Raw genomic sequence first — 14265 nt, 5'->3', positions numbered from 1 at the left:
TGGTTACCAAAATGTAACATCCCTTCACGTAGGTGTTTAATTTCTGTCTCAGGCCGCGATGATGAGGTCAGCTGCCCCTGTTGTTGCATCGTTACCCAGTGCCCCTGTACCAATTGAAATAGAGAACCTACCCAGAAGTCCAGGCCTCAACCATTCCGAGAAGAGGAGGTAAGGGTCATGACCTTCAGCATTCAATAACCAAAGTAATGTTGACAAGTGATTGTAAAACCTTTAGAACCATTTGAACTATAATTGCACAGCACAAACTTAGCGAATGCTTTAGAGTTGAAAATTCTTGTTCAAATAAATTCTTATGGCATATTAGAAATTCAAAAGCCAAATATGATATTCCATATTGGTGAATGTTGTCTTCCATTGCTGGCTAAAAAACTGAACCCAAACATCAAGCCAAAGGAGTTAAGGGGCCTTTCTATACCATTCATTGGTTTGAGGGGTTATTAATGTTATCGCTAATTTGTGGTGTGCAAGTTTAACGTTATTTAAACAAGCTTTCAACAAGTCTTTTTAAGGAACAGTTTTCCATTGGAATTACGTATTTTGAATCAATTCAAACACAGTAATTTGGTAACTGCACACTTGGACAGTCCGCAGTCTCAGTTACAGTGATGCTGTGCCTTTCAAATGAATGTTATGCCTTTCAATGAGAAATGAACTGTGGTTCCAAAATTGCCTTTACCATTAAAATGTTCAAGCATAATGATGTTTGGATGAATATTACCACAGTGAGGTGAGGTTTTTTGTTTTACTGAGGAAGCTCTAATTGGGTAAACATGTGCCAGACCTGACCAAGCACAGATATGGGTTGAATCAGATATTGTCCCCTACCACCAGGACTGAGGACTCCTTTGCAGGCCCAGCCTTGAAGTTTCATCCATGTGCAATTCGGATGGGTAGCATAACTTGGCAACAGTAACCATGCATTTACTTGCATTCTTAAATGTTAGAAAGGAAACCCTTGTGGCCTTCACAGAGGCTTGGGGAAGATGGACCCTGACCCTCAGAAAGAGAGATTGGGGGGATGGGACCAAAACAAGCACCAATTAACAGACGGAACCTCAGAGTTACAAACTCAGCTTGTGTGGAAGCTCCATTAATGCCAATGGAAGAGCTCACATCTAAATAAGATGAACCGCTGATGAGAGTAATTGTGTTAATGTCCATGATTTGGTAATAATGAGGTTCCACTGTCCCCACTTTCCCTTTCTGTCTTGTTTCATGTGCAGGTCTGGGCATGGTGCCAGTTAACCAGTTTTTAAATTAAGTGTCCCAAGTTGGGCTCTGCTAATGATGGTTGTTGCCAGGCTGCCACTTGAAGCTTTGATGGTCTTCATTTCTATTTTGCGTGCTGCTGTTTGCTGCTGTCTGCAGCTCCAAATCAAAGCGATTGAATCAACTGGCTTCTTTGAATTTTTGTCTCACTTCTGATCTGTTCAGTCTCTGGACTCTATGTGCTCAAGGTGGTGGAACTCCAGCGCTTGACGTAGTGCGGAACCGTTGAATGCGGTTGTTCCTTCCAATGGTGGTGGGTGATGGTTTTTCTCTTTGACCTGATTGCTGGGTATGTGATCTGGGGTGGGCTGACCATAACAGAATGAATCATCCGCTGGTGCTCTGAAGGATCGTTTTCTGCATGCCTTACTTTCTGCTCATGATGAGAGAGAGAAAACGCTCACTCTTCTGCAAATCCTCTGATTAACTTTCCTGGCTGTGTGTGAAGTCATGTGTAAGATTTCTTTCTAAAAGCATAAGAAATAGGAGCAGGAGTAGGCCTTGCAGCCCCTGGTGCCAACTCCACCATTCAATTAGATCATAGCTGAACTTATATCTCAACTCCACATTCCTGCCCTATTCCCATATCCTTTATTCCCTTAGTGCCTGAGAACCTATCACTCCCTGTTGTGAATATGCTCAACAACTGAGCATCCAAGAATCACAGCCCTCTGAATGAAGAAACCTCTCTTTTTACCTCAGCCCTAAATTGCTGACCCCTTATCCTGAGACTTCGCCCCTAGCTCTAGACTCCATCCAGGAGAATCAATCTCTCTGCATCTACCTGCCAGCTTCTCTAAGAATTTTGTATCATTCAATGAAATCACCTCTCATTCTTAACTCTAGAGAGTATTCTACTCACCCTCTCCTCCTAGGACAGGCCTCTCTTCCAAGGAATCAATCTAACGTGCACACACATGACCTGTACCCTTGAGAAAACTCTGGTTTAGCCTTTTTAGATGGAATTCCCTATCTGTTTTGTAGCTGATGTTCTCATGATAAATCTCCAATTCTTCTCGAGTGTACATGACTGCTTAACCTGAGCTTCAAAATAATTCTGCATGGGCAGGGCCCATGTTCATGTTTAAAGAATGATTTGGATTTGATTTAGCTTTTTAAGTTATCATATAAACTTGAAATATTTGCTGGGTCAATAATGCCAGCATTAAATCCATGGTCCAGTCAACGAACCCACTTGATGGGTCTCATCCAGCTGATGGGTGGAGGCCATGGAATTTAATGCTGCAAATTTTTCTTCCCTTCTCTTAAATCCCCAACAACCTCCTGCAAGAATTCAGCTCGACTCATAGGCCTGAATTTTCACTCCCAGGTCGGGAGAGCAGGGCGGAGACAATTCCCGGCTCTGTAAACCTGATCTGGGAGAAAGTGCCTCGGAAGTTTGGGTATTTACCCCGGGGGCTCGGGCGAAAATGGGAGTTGTAGCCGCCGCCCCGGGAAAGAGTTTGGAGGCTGCTGGGCGTGGAGGCGGGCTGGGTGACAGGCCTGCCTCTGTGCCCCAGCGCTTTGTTGAAGCTATGAAAAAAAGGAATGAAACAAAAAACAGTCCTCAAACCGCCCCCCACCCCACACAGCCCATGCTGCATCCATGCCACCTCATGCCCCCCCCACCCAGCCCCCATGGCCCCTCATATACTAGCCCACGCTCCCCACTCATCCCCATAGCTCTTTGTAGCCTCTATGCTGCTTAGTGACAACACATGCCACCCCACCCACCACCCTTCGCCATTACACCCTGCATGCCAACTCACCCAGTATCTACCATAGGCAGACCTCGGGACCCATGCTGAGATTAAATAAAGTTCTTGAGCATCTATTGATGAATTCACTATTTTAAAAAAAACACACTGATTAAAACCCATTTGCTACCCTTAAACTTCCTTTAATCCCTTGTAAAAAGCATTTGTATTCATAGTCCCACATCAAAGACCTTGTAAGCACTTGGAGCTATCAAAATGTGAACTGATAGACACCCCACTAATTATGATAGGTTGTGAAATTAATCATGCAGCACTAATCCTCAGACTTATGTCCACAGACAGAGTGAAATAGCAAGCACTGATTTTTCTTAACGCTGCAGACAGTTCTTTTCAAATATTTAAAGTGTAGGAGACCTAAATAGCTTGATAGCTCCCTTTGTTCTCTTGACAGTTCCAATGGTCCTGACAGTTCCAATACACTTTTTATGCAAATTCATGTCTGATTGTAACAATCCCAAAGCACACATTACCTCTCCCAAAGGTGCCCTGGGACCATATCTAAAAGGGCACCATACCTCTCCAAAGAACTTGGTAAGTTTAGACCTTCTGCCAGGTCTAAAGTGCACAAGTCATGTTTTGAACATCCCATGAGTGAAAAACAGATCTGTCTGAGGCAGCTGCACTTTAACATGTATGGTTGCCTCCGTGAATCATAGATGTGAAATTTAGAACCTGCCCCCATTTCCCCCTTGCCCAGCTAAAAGTTTGACAGTGGGACTTCTGGATTTGTGGCTCTGCAACCATCATAAGGTGAAGGAACCCTTAGGAGGAAGTGACCATAATATGATAGAATTTACCCTGCAATTTGAGAGGAAAAAGCTGGAATCAGATGTAACGGTATTACAGTTGAATAAAGGCAACTACAGAGGCATGAGGGAGGAGCTGGCCAGAATTGACTGGGAGATGAGCCTAGTAGGAAAGACAGTGGAACAGCAATGGCAGGAGTTTCTGGGAGTAATTTGGGAGACACAGCAAAAATTCATCCCTAGGAAGAAGAAGCATACTAAAGGGAGGACGAGGCAACCATGGCTGACAAGGGAAGTCAGGGACAGCATAAAAGCTAAAGAGAAAGCTTACAATGCGGCGAAGAGCAGTGGGAAATCAGGAGATTGGGAAGCCTACAAAGACCAACAGAGGGCAACTAAAAAATAAATGAGGAGGGAGAAGATTAAATATGAGGGTAAACTAGCCAGTATTAGAAAAGAAGATTGCAAGAGTTTTTTTTAGATATATAAAGGGTGAGAGAGAGGCAAAAGTGGACATTGGGCCGCTGGAAAATGGTGCTGGAGAAGTAGTAGTGGGGAACAAAGAAATGGCGGAGGAACTGAATAGGTACTTTGCATCAGTCTTCACGGTGGAAAACACGAGTGACATCCCCAAAGTTCAAGAGAGTCGGGGGGCAGAGGTGGGTATGGTGGCCATTATCAAGGAGAAGGTGCTAGGAAAACTGAAAGGTCTGAAGGTGGATAAATCACCTGGACCAGATGGATTACACCCCAGAGTTCTGAAGGAGATAGCTGAAGAGATAATGGAGGCGTTAGTGGTGATCTTTCAGGAATCACTGGAGTCAGGGAGGGTCCCAGAGGACTGGAAAATCGCTAATGTAACCCCCCTGTTTAAGAAGGGAGTGAGGCAAAAGACAGGAAATTACAGGCCGATTAGCCTGACCTCGGTGGTTGATAAGATTTTAGAGTCCATTATTAAGGATGAGATTTCAGAATACTTGGAAGTGCATGGTAAAATAGGGCAAAGTCAGCACGGTTTCATCAAGGGGAGGTCATGCCTGACAAATCTGTTAGAATTCTTTGAGGAGGTAATGAGTAGGTTAGACAAAGGAGAGCCAATGGATGTTATCTACTTGGACTTCCAGAAGGCCTTTGACAAGGTGCTGCACAGGAGGCTGCTCAGTAAGATAAGAGCCCATAGTGTTAGAGGCAAGGTACTAGCATGGATAGAAGATTGGCTGTCTGACAGGAGGCAGAGAGTGGGAATAAGGGGGTCCTTCTCAGGATGGCGGCCGGTGACTAGTGGAGTTCCGCAGGGATCAGTGTTGGGACCACAACTTTTCACTTTATACATTAATGATCTAGATGAAGGAACTGAGGGCATCCTGGCTAAGTTTGCAGATGATACAAAGATAGGTGGAGGGGCAGGTAGTATTGAGGAGGCGGGGAGGCTGCAGAAGGATTTGGACAGGTTAGGAGAATGGGCAAAGAAGTGGCAGATGGAATACAATGTGGGGAAATGTGAGGTCATGCACTTTGGTAGGAAGAATAGAGGCATAGACTATTTTCTAAATGGGGATAGAATTCAGAAATCTGGAGTGCAAAGGGACTTGGGAGTCCTAGTCCAGGATTCTCTTAAGGTTAACTTGCAGGTTGATTCGGTAGTTAGGAAGGCAAATGCAATGTTGGCATTTATTTTGAGAGGACTAGAATATAAAAGCAGAGATGTGCTTTATAAGGCTCTGGTCAAACCACATTTAGAATATTGTGAGCAATTTTGGGCCCCGTATCTCAGGAAGGATGTGCTGGCCCTGGAGAGGGTCCAGAGGAAGTTCACAAGAACGATCCCAGGAATGAAAGGCTTAACATATGAGGAACGTTTGAGAACTCTGGGTCTATACTCGATGGAGTTTAGAAGGATGAGGGGGGATCTGATTGAAACTTACAGAATACTGAAAGGCCTGGATAGAGTGAACGTGGGGAAGATGTTTCCGTTAGTAGGAGAGACTAGGACCCGAGGGCACAGCCTCAGAGTAAAGGGAAGACCTTTTAGAACAGAGATGAGGAGAAACTTCTTTAGCCAGAGAGTGGTGAATCTATGGAATTTATTGCCACAGAAGGCTGTGGAGGCCAGGTCATTGAGTGTATTTAAGACCGAGATAGATAGGTTCTTGATTGGTAAGGGGATCAAAGGTTTCGGGGAGAAGGCGGGAGAATGGGGTTGAGAAACTTATCAGCCATGATTGAATGGCGGAGAAGACTCGATGGGCCGAATGGCCTAATTTCTGCTCCTATGTCTTATGGTCTTTCGCTAAGATGGGGAACCTCTCCATCGTTGAGAAAATTCTGGCCATAGGTTTTTCAAAAGCACCAACCAAGATTAGTAGAGAGTGAAAAATCCTTTGAGAAGTGCTTGTACTTATGTCCTTGAGAACTAACTTGCAGGGCTAAGGGAATATAGCTGAGGTATGGGACTAGGAGGTGACACAGATGCAATGGGCCAATTGGCCTCATCCTGTGATTCTGAGCAAGAGGATGAGAGGGTGACTTGAGATAATTAGCAGGCATTGGTTTGGTAGCATTACTCTGGGCTTGATTACAGTGTGATTATTTGTTTGTTCTGAGCTGTTGAGACTTTTGGTTGGCCACGTTTCAACTTTATCACTAAGTATGCAGTTGAGAGCAACTTGGAGCCCATCCTTCATAATTTGGGTTTTAGAAAATTGCCAGCGGTGATGGGAGGAGGAAAATGCAGGTTTAACTTTTTATGAGAAATCAAACCTACAGACTTTGCCTTGTTAACTGGATTGATGGTTTAACTACAAGAGAATTAAACTTTTAAGCCATGGTAATCTACAAATCGAAGGCCCGTTGTTCCATAAAGTCCGTTCCCTCCAATTGCCATGTGCAACTTGGCCTTTTGTGCATTCCACTTGACCCACTTAATCTCATAAAGGAGGCAATCAATGCTGGCAAAGCTCCAGAAGGATAAAGCTCTGAAATATGTCTCCAACTGGGGTAATTGGGCAAAACCACAAAATATTAATCCAAGCTTGCAACCCATGTTTGAAACTCCGACCAGTTGTGCTGCACAGGTGACAGATTCATAGTCCCATTCCTCAGGAATCTGGCAGAACTTGATTTATAGTGCATCTTTCTAATAATCCTTGTACTTGTGGTATGTGGCCCAACACTCCACTTTTCACTGCCATTGACTCAGCTATTAAACCACAAAGAGTGATTTATAGGAACAACAAATTTCTATTGATTCCTCTTTGAAACTGTAAAAAACTGAGTTTCTTAGCGGGAGATCAAACAGCAGTAAGGGTATGGCATAGCTCAGAATGAGAAAAGGTAATTCAGCCCACAAACTACGCTCCCTTCGCAGGTAATGGCACATCTGCCATGGCTCCCCATCCTAAGCCATTAACAAGGCAATGTCCACAGTTTATATTCCTAACTATCCTCGTTACTCTCCAAAACATAGTTAAACCAGAAATATTCTACTTTCAAAGATCTCTACCCCTTATAAACCAAATGGGTGCATTAATATTTCTGTAGCTGATGCAAACTATCACTATTGTGGACAATTAAAAAGATAGTGATTCCATCTTAGCTGAGACATTCATACACAGCTGAACCTTCATTCCTCATAGTTTACAATAACTTCTAATCCCTCTCACACTGCTATCTATTATTGAGTAGGTAGCATTAACCTAAACTTGTAGTGACAATAATTAATGCAAGTACTTGCAGGAGAGGAGTTATTGGCAGACCCAGCAATTTGTTAAAATAAAATAACATTCCTAATCAATTCCTTTATCCCGCTCTGTGGAGATTATATCCCATTATCCGATGCAAATTCTTCTCCTGCTCAAATGTGTTTGGAAGGAGTGAATGAGGCCCTTTGAAGAAAGCGATGAAGCCCTGTTGCTAACATTGTATGTGGACGCTTGCTCTGCTTTGCTCTGCTCTGAAGTAACAACTGCATGAAGACAAAATGGCCTATTTGCTCTGTGGCAATACTGAAGACTGACTGGCAGAGTTGCAGCCATAGCTTTTTAAAGTCAAGTGAGATGAGCTTTCTCCCTAAATGACTGTAAGGAAAATTGTATCATTATGCCTGGTTCATGCTGAGTTCACTTAATGCTATGTACCTCTCACTGTCCTCTGTATGTTGCTCATTCTAGACTTTATCGCTGTCCTTCAAAACGCTGCACTTTGAGGATCTTTATATTTTCTTACTCACATTCGTTCTAAAGCATTGATATCTCTAGCATTAATTCTGCATGGAGTATGCACATTGGACCGTCATATAATTTATTTACACTTGACCAATCTCTGCAGTTCCCCAGATGCACACAGACCAATGGAACATAAGGATATTGGACAGAGTAGATAGGAAGAAACTGTTCCCATTGGCGTAAGGGTTAATAACCAGTAGACACCAATTTAAGGTGACTGGTAAAAAAAAAACCAAAGGCGACATGAAGAAAAACATTTTCATGCAGCATGTGGTTAGGATCTGGAATGCACTGCCTGAGAGTGAGGTGACTATCGAAAGGGAATTGGATAAGCACCAAAGAGAGAAAATTTGCATGTCTACAAGGGCAGGGTGGTGGAACGAGACAAATTGCTCTTGTAGAGAGCCAATACGAACATGATGGGCTGAATGGCCTCCTCCTGTTTTGAAACCATTCTATGATTCTGTGATTTCTGTAGTACCTTTCATGACCTGGGGACAACCCAAAATGCTTAGCAACCAATGAAGCACTTGTGAAGTGTAGTCACTTATACAGGTGACTAATGTAGAACTGCAAAAGGACATAGACAAGTTGGTGGAAAGGGCAGACAATTGGCAGATGAAATTCAATGCGGAGAAGTATGAAATGATTCATTTTGGTAGGAAGAACATGGAGAGACAATATAAAATAAAGGGTACAATTCTAAAGTGGGTGGAGGAGCAGAGGGACCTGGGTGTATATGGGCATAGATCAATGAAGGTGGCAGGGCAGGTTGAGAGAGCAGTTAATAAAGCAATCAGTATCCTGGGCTTTATTAATAGGGGCATAGAGTACAAGAACAAGGAGGATATGTTGCACTTGTATAAACCACTGTTTCGGTCTCAACTGGAATATCGCGTCCAGTTCTAGAGGCTGCACTTTAGGAAGGATGTGAAGGCATTGGAGAGGGTGCAGAAAAGATTCACGAGAGTGGTTCCAGGGATGAGGAATTTCAGTTCTGAAGATCGATTAGAGAAGTTAGGACTGTTTCCCTTAGAGAAGAGAAGGTTGAGACGAGGTTTGATGGAAGTATTCGAAATCATGATGGGCCTGGACAGAGTAAATAGGGAGAAACTGTTCCCACTCTTGAAAGGATCTAGAACGAGGCGGCACAGGTTTGAAGTAATCAGCAAAGGTGATACGAGGAGAAACTTTTTTTATGCAGTGAGTGGTTACTGTTTGGAATGCACTGCCTGAGAGTGTGATGGAGGCAGGTTCAACTGAAGCATTCAAAAGGGAATTAGACTTATCTGTAAAGGAAGTACGTGCATGATTATGGGGAGAAAGTGGGGGAATGGCACTAGGTGAGTTGCTCGTTTGGAGAGCCAGTGCAGACACGATGGGACAAATGGCCTCTTTCTGCATCATTACAATTCTGACATTCTGTAATGTAGGAAATGTAGCAGCCAATTTTGCATACAGCGAGGTCCCACAAACAGTCATGTGATAATGACCAGATGTCCTGTTTTAATGGTGTTGGTTGAAGGGTAAATATTGTCCAGAAGGACTGATTTAAATGTGATCTGTTTGCTCCTATGTATCTTGGTTTCATTTTGAAGTGTTCTTTCAAAATCATCAAATAAGCTGATGCTTTAGTAATATTGTCAGCTTTTGTTTCTCACTCTGTGAGAGTGCTATCACAGAGTCATGGCTGTTGGGAGTCAGTGGCACCTTAATGATGTCTGAAAACCTGAAATCTTCTTGACTGTGCACAAATCCTCTGTGCATGACACCATTTTTTTTTGAACTTCCAGGCACGTTAGTTCAGGCAAATGATCAGATTCAGTCAAATGAATAATTTGTCTGTGTTTTACTTTCTATTTGGAATGAGGGGCTTTCTGGCCTTGATCATAACCACCATCAATTTTACACCTGTAGTCACAGAAGTGCCTTCAGTCTAATTACATTTTCCCCTGTCTTCTCCACACCAGAAACCCCACCACACCACCCAACACCACCCCCACCCCCACCCCCACCCACAAAGCCTTTGCCCCCCTCATGAAATTGCCCATTTTGGCAGGTAGAATTTAAAAAAACAAGCATATTTTCTAAATAGTGAGAAATTGCAGAGCTCTGAGGTTGAGGGATCTGAGTGTTCTTGTGCATGAATCGCAAAAGGCTAATATGCAGCCGCAGCAAGTAGTTAGGAAAGCTAATAGAATGTTATCGCTTATTGCGAGGGGAATTGAATACAAAAATAGGGAGGTTATGCTTCACTTGTACAGGACACTAGTAAGAGACCACACCTGGAGTGCTGTGTACAGCATTGGTCTCCTTATTTAAGGAAGGATGTAAATGCATTAGAAGCAGTTCAGAGAAGGTTTACTAAACTAATACCAGGAATGGGCAGGTTATTTCGTGAGGAAAGGTTGGATAGGCTAGGCTTATATCCATTGGAGTTTAGAAGTGTAAGAAGCGACTTGATTGAAACATATAAGATCTTGAGGGGTCTTGACAGGGTGGATGTGGAGAGAATATTACCTCTTGTGGGAGAATCTAGAACTAGGGGGCCACTGTTTAAAAATAAGGGGTCATCCATTTAAGACAGAGATGAGGAGAAATCTTTTCTCTGAGGGAAGAGATCTCCCTCAAAAGGCAGTGGAGGGAAGCAGAGTCTGAATGTTTTCAAGGCAGAGGTAGGTAGATCCTTGATAAACAAGGGGGTAAAGGGTTATTGGGGGTAAGCAGGAGGTTAAATTCAGATCAGATATGATCTTATTGAATGGTAGAGCAGGCTCAAAGGGCCGAGTGGCCTACTCCTGCTCCTAATTAGTATGTTCATATGTTGGTGTACAGTTGTCCAAGATAGCAAACTATCGTAACAAATATGCTTCGATGCAGCACTTCCACCTAGTGGCTGAAGCATGAAGTTGTGAAGCTGTCTGTGAGTTGCCGAGCAGTGGGGAAGGCCTGAGTTTGGGTTTGAATGTTAAGCAGTCGGGACTCTTCTGAAAGTGTTGGGATTGAGTTAACTAATGCTCTGAGCAAACAGAAAATGAGAGTGATATATGCAACAAAAGGACAACTTATGTTTATATAGCGTCTTTAACGTAGTAAACCCAAGATTGTAATCAGACCAAAAATTGATGCTGATGAGACATTAGGAAAGGTGATCACCAATATTGTCAATGAAAGTAGGTTTAGAGGAGGGTTTTAAAGGGGAGGGAAAGGTACAGAGTTTGAAGTGAAGTTCAGAACTAATAAAACAGTTCTTTAAAAATAGCTGTCAAGCACAAGTTCTATTTTCTAATACTTACCATTCAAAGTTTACAGAATGTCAATTCATTACATGTTTACAGTATAACCTTAGCGTTGAGAAAGTTAAAAGTGACAAACCACACTGCAGTAATGGTGTATGAAGCTGTTAAGGGAGACCTCAATGCTTTAAATTTTTTCTATCTTGCTCTCTGTGGCCTGGCACTCTTGCCACCCTGCCCTTTGCTTCTTGCAGCCTCTTGTTTCCAATTCCATCGATGTCTGCCCATTGCTAACCACTAACTCTACCCCACGGTCCAGGCTGCCCCGTGCTGATGATTCCAAACCCGCTGGATGTCCATGGAACTTGCAGGCTCTGCCCACTGCCGCGGACAGAAACTACACTGAGTTTGTCTATGAGCATAACCTGAAGAATGCAGCAGCACAGTAAAAACAATGCCATCCTTTGTAATCCCAGCTCAAGGAAAGGACGCTTTCAGTTGTCTCACCTCAGTGATAAGTACGCAATGACTGCAGACTGGGGCAAGAGGAGCTACTGCCTGTTCAATGATACTATGCCAAGTGGTGCCTTGAATGGGGAGGGGGGAGGTGGGATGGTTGGTGGTGGTAAGTGTGAGGAATGGAAAGAGGGATGTTCATTGAAATCTCGTGGTGATGTACTCCTAGCTAAAAGAATACTGCGTGCATTTTATCTCGTCAGTTTGCGTGCAAGCCAGGTGAGCAGGAAGTAAGTGGCTTTGTCAGAATTAAATGGCCATTTTCCCATGATTAATGCCCCCTGCCATCCCCCAAACCCAGGACATGTGTTGAGAATTTCCCTCCACAATGAATTGTACCCAGTGAGCACATATCTTCAAATTCTCCCCTTGTTTGCAATGTGTGCACCCAACACGCCTCAACTCCAACAGGTGGTGTTCTTGGATTTAGAAGAAAAAGAATGGCCAGGTTGTTTTTTTTTTGAAAATATAAACTATTCGTGCGTGCGTCGGGATTCCTAATTGGGGGGTGGGGGGAGGGAAAGTAACAATTAAATGTGTTGGCTTGTTGAGCAGGAGAGATGTGGAGAGAGCAGAGTAATAAAATAGCAATGGTTCCATGGTAGTCCCAGGTTGATGTCCCTTTTAAAAGTGTGTTTCTTAAAAATTGTCATTTGACAGCTCACCATTTAGCAGTCCCTGTGTCTCTTTTCTTTTTTTCTCTCTCTCTCTCTCTCCCACCCCATGTCGGGAATTATCATTTAAAATGTCTGGAGTATTGTTTTCTTTAGAAAACATGCTCTTCTGACACACGGAATTATGATTTCTACCCTTGTTCAGTTCGAACAGCAAGAATGTTATTGGGTGCTATCTTCCTTTCTCCCCATCGAAGTCTTTGTTTATTGATTTCTAAGGGGTGTGGAGCGGTGAGGCTACACCTCGTGTAGCAGCGTGCGACTCCACAGGACTGGATGCTTCGATAGAGAACCTGGCTGCTCTCCACCTCCCTGTTAATTTGCACTCAAAGCTTGTTGCTCAGTGATACAATATTGGCTGTGGTGCTGCTTTTATTTTTGTAAAGGGAATTAAGGGACTCGGAGAGAGGGGGAGAGAAAGTTAACATGGGTGTATTTATACAGGAGGTGGGTGATGCACATATGCATATACATGTGCTTTATTAGCCAATATCATATTAACTGTAAGATAAAAGCAAAATACTGCGGATGCTGGAAGTCTGAAATAAAAACAAAACCTGCTGGAACAACTCAGGTCTGGCAGCATCTGTGGGGAGAGAAACAGAGTTAACATTTCAAGTCCATATGACTCTTCAGACCTAAGGAGAAGTAGAAATGTGATGGGTTTTATACTGTTTGAGGGGGTGGAGCAAGGTAGAAGGTCAGGTATAGGTGGGACTTAAGGAGAGATTGCCCAAGATGTCATGGACACAGGACAAAGGGAGCGTTAATGGTAGTGTGAAAGACTAAAGGTCATTCTATCTTGCCTTTATGCCACTATCAGCACCTTCTTTAGTCTTTCACATTCCATTAACACTCCCTTTGTCCTGTGTCCGTGACATCTTTGTCAATCTCTCCTTAACTCCCACCTATACCTGACCTTCTATTGTGCTCCACCCTCTCTTAAACGGTACAAAATCTATCACATTTCTACTTCTCTTTAGCTCTAAAGAGTCATAGGGACTCAAAACGTTAACTCTGTTTCTCTCTCCGCAGATGCTGCCGAGCCTGCTGAGTTTTTCCAGTATTTTCTGTTTTTATATCGTATTAACTGTGCCTAGTATTTACAGGCCAAATGTTGTATTTCATTCTGTTTTACTCTTAATGATACTGCCCTTTTCAAGGTTTTAGAATTGTAATCAATGCTTTTTTGGCTTTAATTCTGTTTCTATTATTGAGCCATGTCAGTCTTGGTTAGATTCCTTTACATCTATAAAGTGCATTTTACAACCACATTCTGTTATTGTTTTGTATTTCTTTATCTTTAGAGCAGGAGAATGCGAGCTTTGGATTTTTTTTTTAAGCCAACTGTTTACGATTAACTTGTGTACATCTCAAGAATACTGATTCTAGCAGTGCATGATGCTCTGATTTAAGATGTAGCCACCCCTGAGGCAACAGAGCTAAAAGTCGTCTGCCCCCATCCCAGGGCCTGAGAAAATCCTTCAAGCACAAACCAACAAGAAAGAGAATTTAACTGAAAATTGGACCGAGTTGCTTGAGCTCTGAGGGCCAGATTGCTAGCGGTTTGGATGCACATGGCCCAAGGCTGCAGATTGGACAATGATGCGTTGGAGTTCTGTAGAAAAGGGCCATTCAATGTGATTGGTTTGACTGGTCTGACCCCAAGCCTTCTAATGGTCACTCAATCTCTTCTCTCCAGAAACCAATTTACTTGTCACTTGAACACGCTCATAATTTCTGCTTCACCCTTTCCTCATTCCACAGACGTATTTGTTTTAGGGTGGAAACGCTTTGAAGTT

At 43.1% G+C, this 14265-nt stretch overlaps 1 protein-coding gene across 2 annotated transcripts in view; it reads left to right on the top strand.

Moving 5' to 3' along the window:
* LOC144686830 (band 4.1-like protein 5) overlaps window positions 1-13737 on the top strand; it is a 109487-nt gene extending 95750 nt beyond the window's left edge. The window contains exons 15-16 of one of the 2 annotated variants that reach the window (XM_078552588.1): window positions 53-168; window positions 11593-13737. In XM_078552588.1, the coding sequence (XP_078408714.1) occupies window positions 53-168; window positions 11593-11722 (246 nt within the window). In that variant the 3' untranslated portion in view covers window positions 11723-13737. Of the gene's footprint in view, window positions 1-52; window positions 169-1455; window positions 2334-11592 lie in introns of those variants that run through there. The other variant, XM_078552589.1, reaches the window with a different exon arrangement.
* The last annotated feature ends 528 nt before the right edge of the window (window positions 13738-14265 follow it).

The sequence above is a fragment of the Cetorhinus maximus genome, chromosome 11 (assembly GCF_964194155.1).
Source record: "Cetorhinus maximus chromosome 11, sCetMax3.hap1.1, whole genome shotgun sequence".
In the NCBI taxonomy this organism is placed as follows: Eukaryota; Metazoa; Chordata; class Chondrichthyes; order Lamniformes; family Cetorhinidae; genus Cetorhinus; species Cetorhinus maximus.
Note: the sequence above shows the minus strand (reverse complement) of the source record. Positions and strands in the feature narration are given on the sequence as shown.